The 19,471-nt window shown below is 59.0% G+C and overlaps 1 protein-coding gene across 3 annotated transcripts; it reads left to right on the top strand.

The window, feature by feature from the left end:
- Positions 1-538: 538 nt before the first annotated feature.
- Positions 539-19,167, top strand: UNC13D (unc-13 homolog D). Of its 3 annotated transcripts, none has more exons than XM_037408557.1 (32): positions 539-605; positions 6,790-6,822; positions 7,097-7,204; positions 7,601-7,660; positions 7,923-7,989; positions 8,073-8,250; positions 8,599-8,643; positions 9,068-9,136; positions 9,307-9,376; positions 9,710-9,814; positions 10,125-10,217; positions 10,446-10,549; positions 10,776-10,893; positions 11,501-11,625; positions 11,898-11,988; positions 12,245-12,301; positions 12,721-12,818; positions 13,056-13,107; positions 13,418-13,548; positions 13,886-14,006; positions 14,558-14,701; positions 14,886-14,978; positions 15,297-15,503; positions 15,685-15,753; positions 16,080-16,159; positions 16,345-16,450; positions 16,525-16,596; positions 16,719-16,802; positions 17,100-17,220; positions 17,788-17,911; positions 18,244-18,449; positions 18,561-19,165. In XM_037408557.1, the coding sequence occupies exons 2-32, from the start codon at positions 6,790-6,792 to the stop codon at positions 18,665-18,667; spliced, it is 3,138 nt and encodes a 1,045-aa protein (XP_037264454.1). In that variant the 5' UTR covers positions 539-605; the 3' UTR covers positions 18,668-19,165. The 3 variants fall into 3 exon arrangements, with proteins under 3 accessions (XP_037264454.1, XP_037264448.1, XP_037264440.1); XM_037408551.1 differs by lacking the exon at positions 539-605 and adding an exon at positions 4,068-4,242 and having other exon boundaries at positions 18,561-19,166; XM_037408543.1 differs by lacking the exon at positions 539-605 and adding an exon at positions 5,157-5,457 and having other exon boundaries at positions 18,561-19,167.
- Positions 19,168-19,471: the final 304 nt, after the last annotated feature.

Here is a 19,471-nt window from a genome sequence, read left to right as displayed (position 1 = left end):
ACAGCTTTCCCAACTGCCCTGCCTCGCGTGGGTGGCTCAGGTCCCCTTTGCTCTTCCCAGAAGGACGGGGGATTGCCGTGATGTCCTTCTAAGATGATCCAAATGGGGTGGGGGTTCTGTGTGCTCCCCCACTTCTTCCCAGGTACCATCATTTTTTGTGAGGTGCACCCCAAGTGCTCGGGAGAGCCTGTGGGAGAAAAGATGTGGGGTCAAGGCAGAAATAACTGGAAGGCGCCCTAGCAGACAAGGAGGGGAAATGACTGACATCCCTCCTGGGTATGAAATGGCTGGTCCCAGAGCACACAGTACCCGGAGGTCCCCAAGGGGATGCCCCAGCCAGGTGGCCCCAAGGAGGGGGAGCAGGAACATCACCGTTCTCATTTTGAAACCACCTTCCTCTCCTCTGCCTTGTGCTTTTACTGTACGCCTTGCCAAACTCTGGCAGGGACAGCCTGGTTTTGCAGTGTCATTGGACCTCGTGTTTAAAAGGAGAAGTGAGGGAGGGACATGATGAAATCAATTTTTTTGATATTTGCCTGTTTCCAGCCAAGAGGTTGAGTTAAGGGTGAGGGCAGGCTGCGGCTCCAGGATTATCAAGCCAAGAGGTAGGGAAATAAACTGCTATTAATGCTTGCAGAGGGCCCTTTTGTACCAGGTTTGGCTTTAAAGGGAAGACGATACCCTTTAAAGAGGGCGATAATGCTTGTTCTTTGGAGATCTGTTTTCTCAGCAGCACCTACAGCTCCATGCAGGAGTGAACTGTGGACTTTATTTAGACTGGGGGCCGACTAACCTCACAAGAGTGTAGCTCTCTAGCCTGTAAGGAAAAGAGGTTTTCCTTTAGGATGAGTTGTTTTTAAAAGGAGTGGAAGGGTTCACTCTATATTGTGCATATATGTGATACACCCGCCCTGGCTAGCTGTTTGGGGAGGCAGACTGATGTTGTGGGGAGGGAGGGCTGTTTTGGGGAACGCTGTCCTGCTCCGTTTAGAAAACAAAATCCTATCACAGCTCCGGACTTGGGTGTTTGGGATGTTTTGCTACTTATCTGCATCTTTGGGGCGTGGAGTTTGTTTGGATTGTCTCTGCTAAGCAGCCAACTGTGCTGCTTCTGGAGCTGCTTTTGGGGCTTTTCTTATTGTTTCCTGGACAGGGAGTAATTTGAGGTGCAAATACGATGGGATACGTGCGCTCAGTGATTTCTGTCACCAGTATTTTGTGGGGCAGGTGGCTGCTGGTAAAACCCGGGGGGAAAACAGGATATTTGCTGCTTTTGAAACGTGGTCACCAATAAACTCTCCCTTGGCACACACAGGGGCTCAGACCCACGCGAGCCCTGCACAGAGACCTGCTGTAAGAACCGTGCTTGCCTCTGACGGGAGACGTGTGCTGCCCACCCCGCCAGGCTGTGCCTGAGCGTTTCCAGCCGGCAATGCAGTGACCAGTTGGGGAACTGGTGGGGAAAGTCCTTTTTAACAGACCTTCCTCACTGAAGCTGAACTTTTCCTCTCTAAAACCTGCAAAAACCCAGCACAGCCACCAGCTCTTGGCTTGGAGAATGATTGCCTGATGTTTAGCAATATTTATGATTGCAGTGGGTTTTATTTCTTCAGCATTGCAAGGAGAAGGGAGATGAATCTGAGGATTAACTAAATTCTTATCAGTTGTTCTCTCTGTGCTGGTTGAGGTAAGAGACGTTGCTTTGACCCCTATTATTTTTTGTGGCAAGAAGCAGCAGAAGGTGTGAGCAGCTCGGGGATGCTGCGTCTGTGTCCTGCCTTTATCTCTGTGGTTGCTCTTTGCTAGGCCAGATTTTGCTTTTGCAATCAAAGCTAAAAGCAAAGATGACAGCAATCATTTTCAAATGCCATTGTGCACTTTACATCTCTACATCCCGCTGACAACGTTTTGCAGTGGAGCATAGTGCTGATGTCCCAGATCAATAAACAGCATTTGTGTGTGTCAAGGGAGAGGGATGCAGAATAGAAAACAGCTCCTCTGCCACGGCCCCTCCATCAGCGAGGGAGGAGATGCTTTTAAACTGTTTGCCCAAGGTGAAGCTGGTTAAAGTCAAGGCTGAGGCTGGCAGGGCTGCGCGAGCACCTCTGAGCATCTCTGCCAGCCAAGGGGATGGGCACCCTCGCCGGGCACAGGGCGAGGAGGCAGCTCCAGCATCAAACTGGGGAGCACCGAGGGAGTGATGCGGATCCCAGTTCCTTGGGCTTTCTGTGCCAGTGCCTGGGGCAGTTACAAAAGAGCCTCCTGGCATGGGGGAGAGCAGAAGTGTAACCAGCAGCTTTTTTCAGACCTCAGGGGATGAGGCTGAATGATCGCTGTGAGAGCAGGGATGGATTTCAGCTTTTCAGCATCTCACTGTATCTCTGGATTTTTACTCCATAGATTAGCTTGGCATTCCCCTGCCCCTGGCAACTCACTGTGCATCTGCTGTGCAGTGCCTTGTGGTCCCGGTCCCGTGCTGGCAGACCTGGATAAGGAAAACCTGACCCCCATGTGGATCTGCTGCCAACACCCACAGCCTTTTTTCCATCTTGGAGTCCCCCAACTTCAGGGAACCACTTTTGCCAACGTAACCTGCTCTCACAGGGTTTCAGGGCAAAGGGAAGTTGTGTCTCTCCTAAAATAGCTAAAACAGTGCAACTTGCCTTAATTAAGGAACTAGATGATTGCAAGGATGGAAAGGACTGGCTGCCTGCCTCCCCCCTGTCCTCCCACAGGGATGCCGCTGCCAGCATCCTCCTGCAGCAATTTGCAGCCCTGGTTCCAGCCAGCGTGCTGCACGGTACCGCCGTGCTATTGGAGTTGTCTCCTCATAACGCCTCATACGGTAGGTAAGAGGACAAACTTTCCCATGCGTGTTCCATGGTCATGGTTTTCTGTTTGGATTAAGCGGAAATCCCTGACAGGCTGCACAGCACCGCTGCACGCGACGTGGAGCCTCTGGCCCCTGCATTGCATCTGAAGCATCTTGTTTATGGCTTCCAGGGGTGTCTGGGGGCCAGAAACAGGAAGGCTGGAAAGAAAAAAACTCCCCTCGAGGGAGAGTGCAGGGTCAGCCGTGGTCACAGCCCTGTTTCACAGAGCCTGTGGCTGCTCAGCACCCCCAGCAGTGACACGCAAGGTCCTGGACCCAGGCTGGGCTCCTTCCCCGGGCTGTGGCTCTGCCCACTGAGCAGCCAACGCTTCTGCAGCCCCACGGCCCCCGGAGCCCGAGGCTGCTCTGAGCTGTGCACCCACGTAGGTTCGACGTCCAGGAGCAAACCGGCTCTTCCCTTGGCCGTCTCCTGCAGCTCTTCCTGATGCCCACCCACGCCTCCCCCCCCCCCCCCCCCCCACCGCTTGCCACCAGCGCAGGCGTTTCGATAGGGATCTTCGAGGGGTGGGTGCTGCTGCCAGCCTGTGATAGGCAACTGCCTTGCAAGTTGCAATCAGATTAAGTGTTTACAAGAATGAAAGCTGACAGTAAATCACAAGTTTTCAGCTCCATTTCCTGATGCTTTTTGCCTCAGTAACCATTCCTGCCTGGATAGCCCGTTCCGGGAAGGGGGCCCTGCGCCCCTTCCCAGTGCCATGTGCACTGACCGCCTCGGTTCTCAGCTCAGCTTTGTCCAACACGCCCAGGTGCCCCAGGAATTTCCCATCCTGCAGCTTTTGCACTGGGTTTCAAATCCCCTCCATCCCTGAGGCTGAGGGTGACTCTGCTTTCTGCAGGGTCCCCGTCTGTGCTCACAGTGCGTGGCAGATCCCAAATATGCGCTGCAGCCCAGATCCTCCATGTTGCCCCCACCCGTGCTCCCCACCATCCCCTTTCCCTGCTGGGCTTTGCCTTCTCGGAATGACTTCTGTCCACCTGCTCCCAATTCCTTGCTCATAAATAATAGCAGGGACTGGGTGGGACACCTTTCTTTTGCCCCCATCCCTTCTATACCACCAAGTCCCCGTTGCTGAGGGATTGCCCGCGTGGGATGGGGTGCTGGGAAGCAGGGCTGGGGTGCGGGCATCCCCGTGCTGCTCGGGAAGGAGGCCTGTGCGTGTTTCCGCTTCTTAAAATGGCCACGGTGAGATAAGGTCTGTGGTTTCCTTCGAGCATGCGAGTGAGGGGGAGAAGCGGCAGCAGCAGCCAGAGCTGCAGGCGCTCCCCTGCCCTGTGCTGAGCCTCCCCCTGAGATGGATGCTGCTGGTGAGACCCCCGTGGGGACCCTCCCCGGGGAGGAGAGCTCCAAGGTAGGTGGCCTCGGATGCGCAGGGGTTGGGGGCGATGTTTGGGGCTGGGGAGCGTGTTTGGGGTGTGATGGCCCCAGGAAGGAAGTTGGGGTGGCCGTGCCCGGGGGTCCCCGGGGTGCAGAGCCGGGTGCTGAGGCTGAGGAAGGGGACTGAGTAAAGGGAACGAGTCCATGTGCTGGCTGGGATGCTTGGCAAGGGTGAGCAAGGAGTGGGGATATGGGGGTACCGTACCCCTGCAAACATGCACCCAGTGGCTGCAGCTCTGGGCTGGCTCCCAGGGTCCCCCTCTTGGCTCGCCCACAGCTTCCCAGTGCCTCCCAGCCCCTTCGAGCTCCCTGCTGCCATCAGATCTGCCAAAGCCCTGTTCTCAGCCAGCCTAACCCAACCGACTTCCTCTGCGGTGGCTGGACAGACAGTGTCCCTGTGGGTGTCGCTTTGTCTGCCCCCGTGGAGATGGGACCTGCAGCTCTGCCCAGTGCTGCTGGGAGCAGACGGGCACGATCCCCTATGCTGGACTCCCGGGATGGTCTGTCTTGGTGGTGTCCCCCCCGAGAAGGTCTTGACCTCCTTCCTAAATGCCGCTGTCTCCGCAGCCAAGCTGGCACCCCGCACCAGTGACGCTGCCCCTGCTAATGGGGTGGGGGGGATGCTGGTGGCTCTATCCAGACCTGGATTCAAGCAGCGCCCCTGGATTTGAGCTGGGCTCTTGGCGTGGGGATTAACAGCAGTAAACACATCCTGGTGGCTCAGCTCGGCTTTGGCTTAACCAGTCCCGTGCACATATGGGCGAGCATAAAGCAGATCCCTCAGCAGCCGTCCTCGATGGCAGAAGGGAGCAACAGGGCACTGCCCAGATCAACAGCCATCCCTCCGGCTGCCCTCCCATGCTACTCCACTGCTGGCCGAGGAGCAGATGTTTGCGCCTTGCTGATAAGTAACGGCAGCAGGGAAGTAAAGTCCTTTTTCTCTCCCCTCCACGCTTGCAACCCTGCTATGGGGCAGCACTGCCCACAGGGATGCTGCAGGATTTGGACCGTGCCGTGCCCGCTGTGCGCTGATGCAGGCAGGATGGTGCTGGGAGCAGCAGAGGGTGGATGGCTCCTGCGCAGGGGCAGGCAGTGGCCCATCTGGCTACAACAGGTCGCCCTTTCACGGGGGTTGCTGACCCACCGCAGCCCCCGGCACCAGCCAGCGGTTAAAAGGAGGGATGTGGAGGCAGGTGGGGGAGAAGCAGCTCGAGGGTTAAACTCACCACGGGTGGAAGAGTTGAATGTAGTCCAGATGGCCGGGGGATTATGCCAGCCCTAGATTTGCATAAGCAAATGTTAATGTTCCAGCTTCAGGTTGGTGTTTTATTATTATTATTATTATTATTATTGTTATTATTAGGGGGATCCTAAGGTCATTTTGGGGCCTGGGCTGACCCACAGGTAGGATTTATCCATCCAGCCATCCCCGCCAGCCCTGGCTGAGTAGGGTGCTGGGGCCATGAAGGGTCAAACTCATTTCAAAAAATTTCCATTATATTTTTTGGCGTCGCCCCTTTGTACTCCCAGAGGCACCAGCACTGGGAGCCATAACGGATGGCACAGGGGCACTGGTCCCCCTCTCCTCTGGCTGCATCACAGCTCATGGCGGTGGCAAAGTCACTGTCACCTGGCCAGGCGCTGTGACAGGAATGAGTTGCTCAGCGTGGCAGTGGCTGAATCCAGCCCACGGTTAGAGAAGCGGAGGCATGAGGGGCTCAGCCTCGGCGTCAGGGTGACGATGGGCTGGGAGCAGGGGTTTGCCAGGGAAAAGGGTATTTTTGGCAGAGGTGGTTTGATCTCCTGGCCAGACCCATGTGTGGGAGGTGACATTTGAGGCGGGGGATGACGGGGGCTGTGTGGGCAGCAGGACCCCCAGCCAGCCCCGGGGCTGAGCGCAACTGGAGCCCAGCTGCACCTCATCGTGTGGCACTGTTTTTTGGAAAGTAAATGCTATTGCTGGTCATCCTTCAAGTGGGAAATGGACATTCAGCTCAACAGCAAGCAATGCACCATTGCAACAGTGCTCGTTTTTCTTCCTGGCAAGAGGACTCATGTCACAAATCCCAGTGGCTTTTTGTCATCTTCTTACCCATAGCTGCCTTGCCCAGCCTGCAGCTCCTCGCTGTGCTTTGGCCATCTGCCCTCTCCCTGTGCTGGTTTGCCCTCCAGCCTAGTCCTGCTGGGCCTGGCCAGGCCAGCGAGCAGCTCTGTGGGGCAAGAGGCAGGTGGGTGGCTTTTAAAGCCTCCTATGGGTCACCCCAAATTGCTGTTGCCATCCTCGCTGTCCCCTCCTCAATTAATGGGGCTTGGGGGTGAAGCACCCCATGCTGCCCCCCCGGTGGGTGATGGAGGAAGCGGTCCCTTGACCTCAGGGCATCTGCGGGGTGCCACAGCATCCTTTGGGATATTGCACCCCAATGCACGTCCCAGCTGCCTTGCCCTGCCTGGCCGTGTTTTCATCTTAAAAACCTCCTCTGCCAAGAGACCTGACAGGAAACCTCTCTCCTTCTTTCTCTAGATGGATCTGTCCCACCGGTTCTCCAAGAGAGAGGTAGGAGCATGGCCCTGCCACGGTGTCACTTGGTGGCACTGGTGGGGGTGGCAGCACTGCTGGGCTTTGGGGACGTGGCTCATCTCCTGAAGATGCTCCCCAGGGACACCCGGTGTGGCTGGGCAGGGGTGGATGCTGAGAGGGGGGCAGCAGGGACCGTCTGGGAGCCCCAGGAGCTGGAGGCAGGGGGGACACCCCGCTCATTCTGGGGGATGCGTGGAGCAAGTCCCCGCTGGCCTGGCCCCGTGCAAGGTGTCGGTGCTCCCCCCTGCAGCTGGCCCTGCTCTACGAGGAGGTCCTCTACACCATCCTGCACCGCCTGGGCAAGCCTGAGCACCACCATGTTGCAGATTCCCAGGAGCTCTACGCCTACGTGCAAAAGGTGGGTCCCCACTTCCCTGGTGAGGTCCCCCAAACCTGTCCCCTGACCTGTCCATCCCCCCAGCTGAAGAGTATGGTGGGGGGCACTTGGAGGGAGTTTTTAACAAGCACCTTCAAAAGATGCAGCAGCAGCAGCATCCAGCTGGAGGGCTGGGACAGCGTGAGGATGGGAAATAGTAGCTTTAGGGAGAAATACTTCATTTGGGCTCGGGATGGTGGGAAGAAGGCTCTCCCCCGAGAGCTTTCAGCTGGTCCCTAGCCTTTTCTGCTGGGCTCTTTGTTCTGCTCCCCTCCCCTCGAGCTGCAGCTGGCTCCCAGGGAATGAAGGGAAGCCCCTGGATGCTCTCCAGCCACACTAACAGGGCAGCATCCGTTACCGACCCCGGTATCTACGCAGGCTTTCGGCATGGACACCGAGGAGCACAGCGTCATCATGCAGCAGGTCAAGGAGCTGGAGGTGCGCAGTGAGACGGTGTCCCCCCGCTATGCTGAGGCTTAGGGGAAGCTTCCATATCGGGGTGGTGCTGGGGGGGCTGCATATCCCCTGGCCCCGTGTTTGGGCTGGGGGGTATGGGGTGCCCTGGGTTGTGTGTGTGGGGAGTTGCCCAGGAGCTATTTGCTGGCCTGAGCGGCAGCTGATGTGACCCTGCTCGAGCCCCATCTTCCCTCGCAGGGTTGGTGACCCCCTACATTAATCACTGTTATTTTCCTTCTTCTAGAGCCCGATTTTCTGCCTGAAAGCAACTGTGAAGGAAGCCAAGGGGATTTTGGGCAAAGACGTCAGCGGTAAGTGGAGGCGGGTGGGTGTCCCGTCAGAAGAGGGACAGCTGCTGCCCTCCATGGGGACTTGCACGCCTCCCCCCTCGCAGGGTTCAGCGACCCGTACTGCCTGCTGGGCATTGACACCAAGAGCCAGGAGCCGGCCCACCCCGAGCACAAGAGGCGGATGAAGGCTGTGGTCAAAGACCTCATCCCCGAAGACCAGATCCATCGCACCCAAGTCATAAGCCAGACCCTCAGCCCAGTGTGGGATGAGACGTTTATCCTGTAATTGCTGCCCCTTGCCTTTGCTCACCGGGGGGCTGGAGGGGGGGTGCCCAGGGCTCTTGGGGGTGGATGGGGGAGTTGACCACTTGTCCCAGCCGGGAGCTGGGGCTCTGCTGGGTCGGTGCCCACTGGGGTTTGCCAGGCTTCTGGTCTGACTCATGCAGCAGGTCCAGGGAGGGGAAAAACAAAACCCTTGGGGCTCTCCCACCGCTTCTGCAGGCTGTGCAGGGTGGTTTGGGGTCTCCCCCAGGGAGGAGCTGCCTGCCTGTAATCCCCAGCTGTTCCGCCTGCATGCTGCCGGTCCCTCGGATGCTACTCGAGTAATGGCATCCTGCTGGTGTCTTGCAGGGAGTTTGAAGACATAGAGACAGCCAGCTTCCACCTGGACATGTGGTGAGTGGCAGCACCCCATGGCCAGCAACCCCAACCCCCACCCTGAGTGGGGTCCTGCCTCCCTGGGGTGGTCCTTCAACCTGCACCCTTTAAAAACCCCCAGAAACCATGCGGGGACCCCTTTCCCCGTTACTTTCTGCCGGAGCAGTGCACAGTGCAGGATGTGACCAGCATACGCAAAGAGCGCCCAGGCTGCCTTTGCCCAGGCAGGGCTGATCCTGAGCCCTGATTTTATTTATGGAAAGAACCCACATGCTTGCAGATTTTGTCTCGTCAGCTGGTTTTGGGGGTGGTCTCATCCCAACACATTTCCCCCATCTCCAGCGACTTCCCTTCTCCACCATCATTGCAATTCCCTGAACTATTTTGCAATCACCTGAATTTCCTCCTCTGCCCTGGTGGGTTTTGCTGCCCACGCTCGCAGGGACTCGGACACGGTGGAGTCGGTGCGGCACAAGCTGGGAGAGCTGACGGACCTCCACGGGCTCAAAAGGTTGGTGCTGGCGTGGCCCTAATGTCTTCCTTATTTGCCTGCTGGATTTTAAAAATTGCCTTTGGAAGGAGGGAGGAAGGGTGGCAGGTCTGCATCACCTTTCACCCTGTCCACGGCTGGGTCATGGCTGCAGAAAACTTTTCACCCTCTCCCTCACCCGTGCCTTTCAGGATCTTTAAAGATGCTCGCAAAGACAAAGGGCAGGATGATTTCCTGGGGAACGTGGTCCTTCGCCTGAAGGTGAGCACCACGGTGCATCCTCTCCTCCAAGTGGCTCCCCAGGCACCAGTAAAACCCCACGGGATCAGGGCAGGATCCCAGCCCCATGCCAGCCCTGAACACCCAGGATCCCGGCTCAGAGCTCCAAGTTGGTGTCAGCTCCCTCAGTTCAGTGTCAGGTGCCCCAGCCACTCCAGCACACTTGATCAGTGATTATACAACTTTTATTTTTAATCCAGTACTAGAGTAGCCAGCATCTTCCTGCCCCATTAACGCAGTAGGACCTGGTCCCTGTGCAGGATCCTTCCCCGAGGAAGGCTGCCTGGGGCTTCACCCTCGTCTCTGCACATGCAGGACCTGCACTGCTGGGACGACCAGTGGTACCAGCTGGAACCACGGACAGAGACGTACCCCAACCGGGGACAGTGTCACCTGCAGTTCCTGCTGACTCACAAGAAGGTAGGAGGGGATGGGGAAGGGGAGCCCTTTCCATTGCCTTGGCAGGATGGGTCACAGATCCCTGCCCTAGGACCAGAGGTGCCAGCACCAGGGTTTGCACGTGCTGGAAAACAGCTTGACCCGCCCCCCCCCCCCAGCTCCGTGACAGCATGGGGGCCTTGCTCCTGGTGCATCTGCGTCCCTTGGCTCAGCTTCAGACGGGGCTCTCTGGCCCCATGCTCTTTGGGTTCCTGTGTCCCCACTCTCTGACTGTGTCCCTGCATGGCCAGGCAGGTTACGGTTGTTGCTCCTATGCCCTGTCTCTTTTCAGAGGGCCACCACAAGCAGCCGGACACAGCCGAGCTACACTGTCCATCGCCACCTCCTGCAGCAGCTGGTGTCCTATGAGATCCTTCAGCACCAGGTACCCCTCCGGCAGCTGGGCTGGGGTGAGGGCTTCCCTCGGAGCCCATCACGCCTGACGCGCTGCTGCAGTGTGATGGGGAGGAGGGTCATGATAGTGCCTGGCATCCTTATGGGATGCCCGTTCCTCCCGTGGTCCTGCAAACACACCCCATCCCAGTGCCCATTCCCCTCCTTGCTCAGCCCAGCTTGCTCCAGGACACCTCACCCTCCTTTTGCATCCTCACAGGCCGGCAGCATTGCCTGGGACGGGGAGCTGAGCAGGCACGCCAGCACCGTGCTGTACCTGCACGCCACGCAGAAGGATCTCTCCGACTTCCACCAGGTCATGGCGTGAGTACCCCCCACCCAGGGAGCCGTGATGCAGCACCGGGGGGGTCAAGGGCCCCGACAAGCTGGTCTCCCCCAGGAGCTCAGCGTGGCTGGTAGCGCTCCCTGCAGAGACCTGGGTCCTGCCTCTGCAAGCCCAGCAGCAGCCGTGGGTGAGGGAGCCCCATGCTGGCCCCTGGGTGCCCCCCAGCCCCTGGGGGCTCAGCCCAGCCTCTCCCTCCCCCCCCAGGCAGTGGCTGGCGTACAGCAAGCTCTACCAGAGCCTGGAGTTCAACAGCAACTGCCTGCTCCACCAGATCACCAGCATCGAGTACCAGTGGGCGCAGGAGCGCCTGAGGCCAGAGCAGGTGGGGGGGTCGGGCACCACATGGGGGGCATCAGGGATCAGGGAAACATGTCCCGTGCACCCAACCCCGAGCTTCTCCTCCCAGATCCTGGGGCCATTTCCCTCCCTGTGTTCCAGCAAAGGCAGGAATTTGTGGGGTACAGGGGTGCTGGGGCAGCTGGAGGGCATCTCTGGGGAGAACCAGCCACAGGGACCAGGGCAACCCTGGGTCAGGGGGACACTTTGCCCTGGTGGCTCGTTCCCCTTCTCCACAGAGAAGCCCTTGCCACTAACATCCCCCTGCTCCATTGCTGCCATGAAGTCAACCACAACCCCCTGCAAAGCCTGAATATGACCCAATTCCTACTTTTCCCTGCCTGTTTTCCCAGAGCATCCCAGCAGCCTGCTGAGACTGAATTTTTCATGCTTATCTGTGAGGTTTGAGCAGAAAGCTCAGTTCAGCCCCTCCAGGGAGAAGTTACCCAAGGCGTCAGGGGGGTTTCCCATCCCTGGAGCAGGCTGGAAAGGAATGGGAGCCACCCAGCTCCCTCCGCTGCGATGCTGTGGTCCTGCCAGCATCTCTGTTTGCCACTGAGGAGGACAGCATGTGTTTTCTACCTTCTCCCCAGAAAGCAGAGCTGGCCGAGTCCTTCCATTCCTTGCTGACTTATGGGGTCTCCCTTGTCCGGAGGTACCGCATCATTTTCCCCCTCTCTGTCCCAAGGTCCACCGAGAGGCTCCAGTCCCTGCTTCGGTGAGTCGAGCACCTGTGCCAGCTGTGCATGGGGTCATATGGCTTGGTCACCACGATGGACAAGCCTGTAAGCTTGAGCAAAAACCCACGGGAGCCCTTTCTTCCCCTTTCTCGGCTGCTGTGACACTTGTCCTGCCCTGTCCCTCATCCTGGGCTCCCCACGGGGGATGCCGTTGGGAGGGGAAGGTCTGTTTGGGCAGGGTCTCTGTGGGGAGAGGCAGTTGTTTCTGATGGGCTGGTGCTGGGTTTCACTTGAGGTTCTCGCTTTGCAGGGTCCTGGTCCAGATGTGCAAAATGAAAGCTTTCCACGAGCTGTGCACGCTCAGCCCTGACCTCCCTCAGATGGTTTCCGTGGCACTGAAGGTAGCGGGACCAGGGGTCTCACCCTCCCCAGCCCTTGGCAGGTGGGACCCTGCGGGTCCCATCCATCCCCTGCCCAATGCCCAGCAAAGGCCACCATGGCAGGGGAAATACCTGCCCCTTTTCAACTTGGTGGTCCCAGTCTGTGGTTCCCACCACATGGAGCTGGGTCCTGGCCACAGGGAGAGCAAAGCGGGTGACAGAGGTGGCTTTGCTCCTCCTGCTTCCCTGCCGTCCCACCAGGACCCTTCTCTTGCAGTCAGGCACGACGGAGTGGTTTCACATGAAGAAGCAGCACCTCAAGCCCATGGTGAAGGTCAGGTCCCATCTCTGTCTCTCTGACATAAGAAGCAATTTGCTGGACTTGGGGTGGGAGGCCTGAGGGAGTGGGAAGACAAGACTGAGATGGGGCTTCTCCAGTTTTCTGATACAGTCAAAGCATTTGGGCTTCCAGCTTAAAAATACCATGAGCCACGTTACCTGCAATGCCGAGGTGCATGGAAGCTTAAGGCCTTGGTGCGATGCTCAGGAGAGCAGGTGGTGGTTTCCAGCCCAGCCATGCAAACACAGGGTGACAGCAGACATTACTGACAACTTCTTGGTGCTCGTCATGTGGATCTGATGATAGATTGCTACCCCACGAGAATAAATCATAGAAATAAATCCAATCAGAATGGAGCCTAGGTCATCTCAAGGTCACCGAGCATGCAAAACAAGCTGTTCCTCCCTTTGCAGAGCATGGAGGAGAACGGCAAAGCTTTGTCCAGACTCCTCGTGGAGGTGGTAGCAGATCTCCAGCAGTGCCAGAAAATCTGGAATAAATTCTTCATCAAGTAGGTTTTGGAGCTTGATCCCCCTCATCCACCTTCCCTGGGGTCAAGAGCAACGGGGCACTTTGACGCCTCATTCCTTGGCTCTTGGGCTCCACAGACAGCGTCTGTGGTCCTGTCTCTGCCCCTTAGACCTGCACTGTCCTTGTCCCCATGGCAAGGGCATGGCCTGGGACGTTGGCTGGGCTGGGTTTGCTGGACTGGGGCTGGCAGGTTCCTGACTCTGTTTCTCTCTTGCAGCACCTTGAAGTTGAATCTCTTCTCCATCGCCTACCTAGAGCTGGAGAACCTGGTGAGCAACCTGGGCTACTCTGCACTTGTGGGACTAAGATCTAAAGCCAGGCTGAGGCTTTTGTCCACCCTTCAGGTGACAACTGGTTGTTGCAAGCTCGGAAAGAGCACAAGCCAGGGAAACTCTCCATCTTTCTTTGCGTGCCCATCATCTGCTTGCTTGACCCAGTGAATCTCCTGAAATACCACCCAAAAGGAAGAGTCCCTCGAGCTGACCCGCACGCCGTGGCCCCACAGAGCCCTTAGCAGAGCAAGCCCTCCTGGCCGGACCCTCGCTAACAGCTCTCCCCCCTTCCCTTCCTCACTGCCAGGTCGCGGAGCACGTCCAGGAGCAGCTGCATGAGGTCGACAGCAGCATGTCCAAGCCCACGGCTGAGAGCCTTTTCCAGCTCTACATGAACCTGCAGGAGCTCTATCGGATGAAGGACTTCCTCCCAAAGAGGTATCCAGCCCAGACAGAGGGGAGATGCCGAAGCGAGGGAACCAGTAGTTAGTTGAGATGCACTCCAAGTCCCTCCAATTCACTTACATCACTAATAACACACAAGGCAGACCAGGCTGTTGGTGTCTGGGGTCCATGCAAGCACCACCAGAAGGGTGTCAGGCTTGTCTCTGAGTGAGGTTGATGGAAACCTCAACTTCGAGACAAGTGGAGGCTTCTCCTTAGCACGTTGCTGTGTCGTGCCTCCACCTTGGGACAGTTTCTTTTACATAAGAGTGAGGGGTGATGGCCCCTGCTGTTGCTGTGCGGTTGGAGAAGCTGGTGCCTCCATCCACAGGGATGGACCTCTGGCTCTGAGCAACTTCCACCAGTGGTTCAAGGAAGCTGTGCCCCAGTGGCTGCAGAAGGCCTACACCATCGCGCTGGAGAGGGCACAGAGAGCCGTCCAGATGGACCAGGTAACCAGGGCAGGGGAACATCTCCCTCCGTCCTTTGGGGACGCTCCAGCTCCCTCCACACCTTGCTGCTGTGTCTGGCTCAGAGCACAGAGACCACCATGCAGATGCCTCTTGCAGCCCAGGAGCAGCTGGTTCCTCTCCCAAATGCGTAACAAAGGACACGATCTCCTGAACCAGCCCCACCCCAAGCCCCTGTTCCCCTTTCCCTTGCTGCCCTCTGGCAGCCCGAGCAAGCTGATGAGCCTGCACCTGGGCCACGCTGTGAGCATCCCTTCCGCTTCTGGCCTTCAGCAAGAGGGGAGGGAAGGCAGCCAAGGGGCCACGGGCTCCTCGCCCCGCTCCTCAGTGTGGTCCGATAGCGCTGGGTTGGGGTGTGGTGGAGGACAGCCCAAGGCAGCATGCTCAGGCTGCTCCATCCATCCTCATCTCCATTCTCCAAAGTGACTGGGTGATGACACTGGGACGTGATACTGGGACATGCTATTGGGACTGATGGTGGGCCAGAGAGTCCCAGACAAGCTAAGTTGCGTTTACTTTCCCTGCCCCCTCAGCTGACGCCCTTTGGGGAGCACAACAAGCACAGCACCTCCACCGTTGACCTGTCCACCTGCTACGCCCAGATCGTGAAGACCTGGCAGCAGCTCAGCTGGCCAGACCCCGAGGAAGCCTTCATGATCATGGTGAAGCTCGTGGAGGTTTGTACACCGGGCCCTGCCGGCAGATGCCACGCTCAGCAGCAGCTGGAATTTTCTCTCTTCTTGGAGCTGTGCCTCCATGAATGGGGCTGGTGTCCCACGGTGATGTGGCGGGGTCTCCTGGCCCCGTGGTGGTCCCTGTGCTGCCCAGCTCAGTCCCGTTGCCTTCTTCTCTATCCTGCAGGACATGTGCAAAATCGCCCTGATGTACTGCCGGCTCATCAAGGAGCGGGCTCTGTCGCTGAGCGAGCAGAACGAGGGTGAAGCAGCCAACAGGGTTGGTGTTGGGGCAGCATCTGCTGCTTAGGGAGGGGCAGGATTTGGCCACGGTTTCTGGGCAGAGAGGGAGACGAGCTGTGAGCTGCTCTGCTGGGTTTCACGGGCACCACTTGGCCCCCAGTAACCATAATGCTGGGAAATCAGGAGGGAAATGGTGTGAGCAGGGGGAGCGGGATGGGGTTGGGGTCTGGGATGAGGATAAGGATAGGAGTGAGGATGGGCATGGGGACGGGGATGGAGATGGGACTGTAGATGGAGCTGGCGGGGGATGCACCACGGGGTGTGGGACACCCTGAAGGAGACCCACCTCCTCCAGCTCTGCATCGTGGTGAACAACATCAAGCAGCTGCGACTGCTGATCCTGAAGCTGCCATTGCAGCTGGACTGGGCCCAGCTGGAGCAGCGCACGGGGGCCGTCATCGACCAGCAGCAGATCCAGCACACGTTGCACAACCAGCTTGACAGCACGGTCTCCTGCCTGGACCATGAGGTCCGCGACGTGGTGCAAGCCCTGGCCACCAAGGTGACCACCTGCCACTGAACTCCCTTAGCCCTCACCTGGCCCAAAGTGTGTGTGTGGGGGGTTCGCCCCAGGGGTCCTGGAGCCCATAGTGCTCCTGGGATGGAGACAAGGTGGACCTGGGCATGGGGAGGCTGCTGCAGAGGGCAAACCCCCAGCACCTGCGTGCATTTCCCCCCGGCAGCTGGAAAAGGGCATCGCCAGACACATCCAGGAGCTCTCGTCTTCCAGTGACAGCCGGGTACCTGAGGACGTAAGTACCTGGCCCTGCCTCTCCTGGGTCATCTTTTTGGGCGGCTGTGAACAGACCTTGCCTACTTGGAAGCCCCCATCACCCTTCCCCACCTTTCCCTGCCTCATGCCTGGGGCCCAGACCTCCGTGTGCTTTGTCTGACGCCTGTGTTGGCAGCAGGACCAAACCGGGCACCGCCTGCCCACCTACTCACTGTGGGAGGGAGACCCCTGGGCTCTCCCCTGCTCTGCTGGCTCCAGCCTGCCATGCTCTGCCCCTCTCCCTGCCTTACCCTGCTGGATACGGCCCCCCATGCCCTCCCCAATGCCCCTCTCCTCTCGCTGCAGTCCATCATCCCGCTCATGAAGTTCCTGGAGTCGGAGCTGCAGTATCTCAACGAGCATCTGGTCCAGGAGAACTTCAAAAGGTGACCAGGGCACTGGGGATGCACCACGGCAGAGGCCGGCAGCGTTCGCACCCCTCGGCGGGAGTGTTCCCCCAGCCCCAGGGGGACATCCCACCTTGGGGCTGGCTGCTCAGCAAAGCCCCTCAGCTGAGGACCAACCCCCCGCACAGACCCTCACTCACAGCCTTCCTCCCTCACCCCTGCAGCCTCCTCACCCTCCTCTGGCATCACACCTTGGCCGTGCTCTCGGCAGCCGCGGGGCAGCCAGTCCCCTCGGCCCAGCGCTACAAGAAGCTGCACTGTGCCCTGAAGGTACGGGGCGGGGGCACCGGGGGTCCCGGCAGGATGGGTGTCTGGTTGCCAGCTGACAGCATCCTTCTCCCCAGAGCCTGGAGCTGTGCTTCCACGCCGAGGGCTGCGGGCTGCCGCTGGAGACCCTCCACACTCCAGCCTTCCTGGTATGGGGTGCTGGGGACAGGGGGGTCCCCAAGGGTTTCCTTTGGGTGCTCTCCAGGGAGGGCATCCCCTGGCTGCAGCTCCTGTCTGCGTGCTTGACCGTCACCTCTCATCCTCCCCGCAGTCACTGGAGACCCACCTGGCCCTCTGCTCCTCCACCAGCCGCAAACTCATCCAGAAATACTTCAGCAACAGGATCCAGCAGCAGGTAGAAATCAGGATGGTGCCCCCAGCCCCTTCCCACGTCCCACCCTTGCACACATGAGGCTGCCCAGCACAGCCTGCCTGTGGAAATGTAGGATTTCCCCACCACCCTCCCAGTCCTGGGGGTTTTGGGGTTGATTTTTCCCCAGCGGTGGGCAGGAGGGGGTTCAATTACATCCCAGAGGATGCCCATCACCCCCTGCCCTGTACCCCAAAATGCCCACTCAGCAATGGGACGTGGGCATCCCCTCCATGAGCGTGCTGAATGGCAGCACCCTCATTCCTGTGCCCCGCTGCTCAGCTGGACACCAGCTCGGAGAAGTACGGGGCCGTGACGATCAAAGCGCTGTACCGGCCTTCAGAGCAGAAACTCCGCGTGGAAGTGCTCAACGCTGTCAACCTCATCCCACTGGACTCCAACGGTGGGTGTGGGTGGGCTGGGGACCCCCAGCGCCCCAGGACCCCCTGTCCTCAGCCCCTGATATGCCCCTGGGTAGGAGAAATGCTGGCAGTGCTCGGGGTAACGGGACTTTGTCTTGATTTGCTTTTGAACACAAGGAGGTCGATTTGGGGGAGAAGGGGGGTTGTTGCACTGGTCTGGGGTGGTCCAATGGGATGTGGCAGGTGGGACGCTGTGCCCGCATCCCACTGCCTTCCCTGGGCGGCACAAGCCAGCAGCCAGGGCAGGCGGGGTTTTTTTCCATCGTGCAAACCATCTCTGGGACAAAAAAAATACAGCGGAATGGGAAGGGACAGCCTCGGGGGTTGGCTGTTGTTTGGGGAGGTCTCCAGGAGAGGTCACTCCTCCTGCAGCCACCCGTGGCCGATGGACTGTAGGCGGGGTTGGGGTGATTCCCGAGCCCTCGTGGGAGCGTGGGCTGGGGTGGGGGTGGGGTGGGGGTGCCCTGACCTCCCCAGCTGCCCTGGCTGGGCTCAGTTGGCCGTGCCAACTTTTAATTTTAAATGTGCTGATGTCTGCACCCCACCAGGCTCGAGTGACCCCTTCGTCCAGCTCACCCTGGAGCCCCGTCACGAGTTCCCTGAGGTGGTGGCCCGGACCACCCAGTGCAAGAGGAACGAGCTGCACCCCCTCTTCGATGAAGCCTTTGACTTGTACGTAAGGGCTGACACCCCCCTCCACCCCCCAAATTCCTGCAGCACCCCACACTTCAACCCCTGCTAGGGGGCTGCTGCTCCAGGAACTGGGTCCTGCCCTGCGATTTCACCCCCTGGACCCCACTGGGGGCAGGGGCTGGGGTGGGGGCACCCCAAACTGGGTCCTGCAGGCTGGTGTGGGGCTGTGCCAGGGCCTTGTGCTTTGATGGGGTTGGGGTCATTGCACAGAGCATCACCCCAGGGAAGCCTGTTTGGTCCCTGGAGGGAAGGTTGAATGTTGGGACCAAGGGAGTGGGATGTGATGGGCCCCTGCACCCCTCCCCCTGCAGCTTGATCCCCCCTGAGAAGTGCCGGCAGGAGGGGGCCTGCCTGCTGCTGACCGTCTTCGACTATGACACGCTGGGGACCAATGACCTGGAGGGCGAAGCCTTCTTCCCCCTGTGCCACCTGCCCGGTCTCGACACCGATGAGGACCAGGCTGATGCGGGACGGGTGCCCCAGACCCGCCTCCCCCTGACCCACCCCAAACCCACCGGTACGTGGTGCCGTGGCCAGGCTGAGCCCTGCAGAGCCCCCGCCGGCCCTGCGGTGTGGGGAGGGGGCTGCGGTGAGCATCTCCCACCACCTCTCCCCTCCTCTCTGGCAGGAGATGAGATCCTCCAGCTGCTGGAGTCCAGGAAGGGGGACAAAGAGGCTCAAGCCTTCGTTAAGCTCCGCAAGCAACGAGCAAAGCAGTCCAAGGAGGTGGAGTGAGGGAGACGGAGGAAGGGGGTCCTGAAACGAGGGGATCCGGCCAGTGGGACCCCAGGAGTTTTGCCAGTGCTGGAGATGGAGCCATCCACAGGAGATGGGGGGACAGAGGTGGCCCCTGTGTCCCCCACCACCTCCCAGCGCCCATCTCACCCCCACCTTCAGGTAGCAACGTCCCCGTGATGATGTGGAGGGTGGGCACACTGTGTTTCAGGGTTTTCTTTGCATGTCTGGACTAGCAACACTACATGGGGATGTGAAAGTGTGTGGCTGTCCCTGCCTGTCCCCCATTAGCTTGTCACTGCCGGTGCTGCGTCTCCTGGTCATGTCCCCAAGCCTCCTGTCCGCAACACTGCGTCAGGGCAATGCAAACACGTCGGCATTCAGTTGGGGTGGGCACAGCCCGTGGCCAAACCTGCCTTCCACCACCACCACCCCCCCTCCTTTTTTTTCCTCTTTCTCTTGTGGATAAACCTCTTATTTTAAATTAAAAGGAACAAAGCTGATGCGTGGGCTGAGTCTGCGCAGGGAGCGCTCGGGGGCCAATGGCCCTGTGCCGGGAGCAGCCGCAGCAGCAGCGTGGCAGGGTGGGACAAGGCGTTTGGGGTACGGGGGGGGCAGCCGGGAAGGGTCAGTGGGATGAGATGGCAAATGAGTGATTCGGTCCAAGTTTCCCTTTGGAAACAGGATAGAGCGCTGCGATGGTGCTGAGCCCTGCACTGCTGGCAAGGAGCTGTGCTGGCACTGGGAGGCAGCCAGGTGCCTTGCTCAGGGACCACCAGCACCGGGTGTCACTGGCACCGGCAC

The sequence above is a fragment of the Falco rusticolus genome, chromosome 1 (genome assembly GCF_015220075.1).
Source record: "Falco rusticolus isolate bFalRus1 chromosome 1, bFalRus1.pri, whole genome shotgun sequence".
Classification (NCBI taxonomy): Eukaryota; Metazoa; Chordata; class Aves; order Falconiformes; family Falconidae; genus Falco; species Falco rusticolus.
This window is presented reverse-complemented; position numbering and strand designations above follow the sequence as displayed.

Bases quoted from the DNA above. Each gene is read 5' to 3' on its own strand.
- UNC13D (XM_037408543.1), top strand. From the start codon at position 5,236: ATGGGGCAGCACTGCCCACAGGGATGCTGCAGGATTTGGACCGTGCCG. The intron at 14,979-15,296 runs GTTGGTGTTGGG...CACCTCCTCCAG, and splicing joins AGGGTGAAGCAGCCAACAGG to CTCTGCATCGTGGTGAACAA. The intron at 15,754-16,079 runs GTAAGTACCTGG...CTCTCGCTGCAG, and splicing joins ACAGCCGGGTACCTGAGGAC to TCCATCATCCCGCTCATGAA.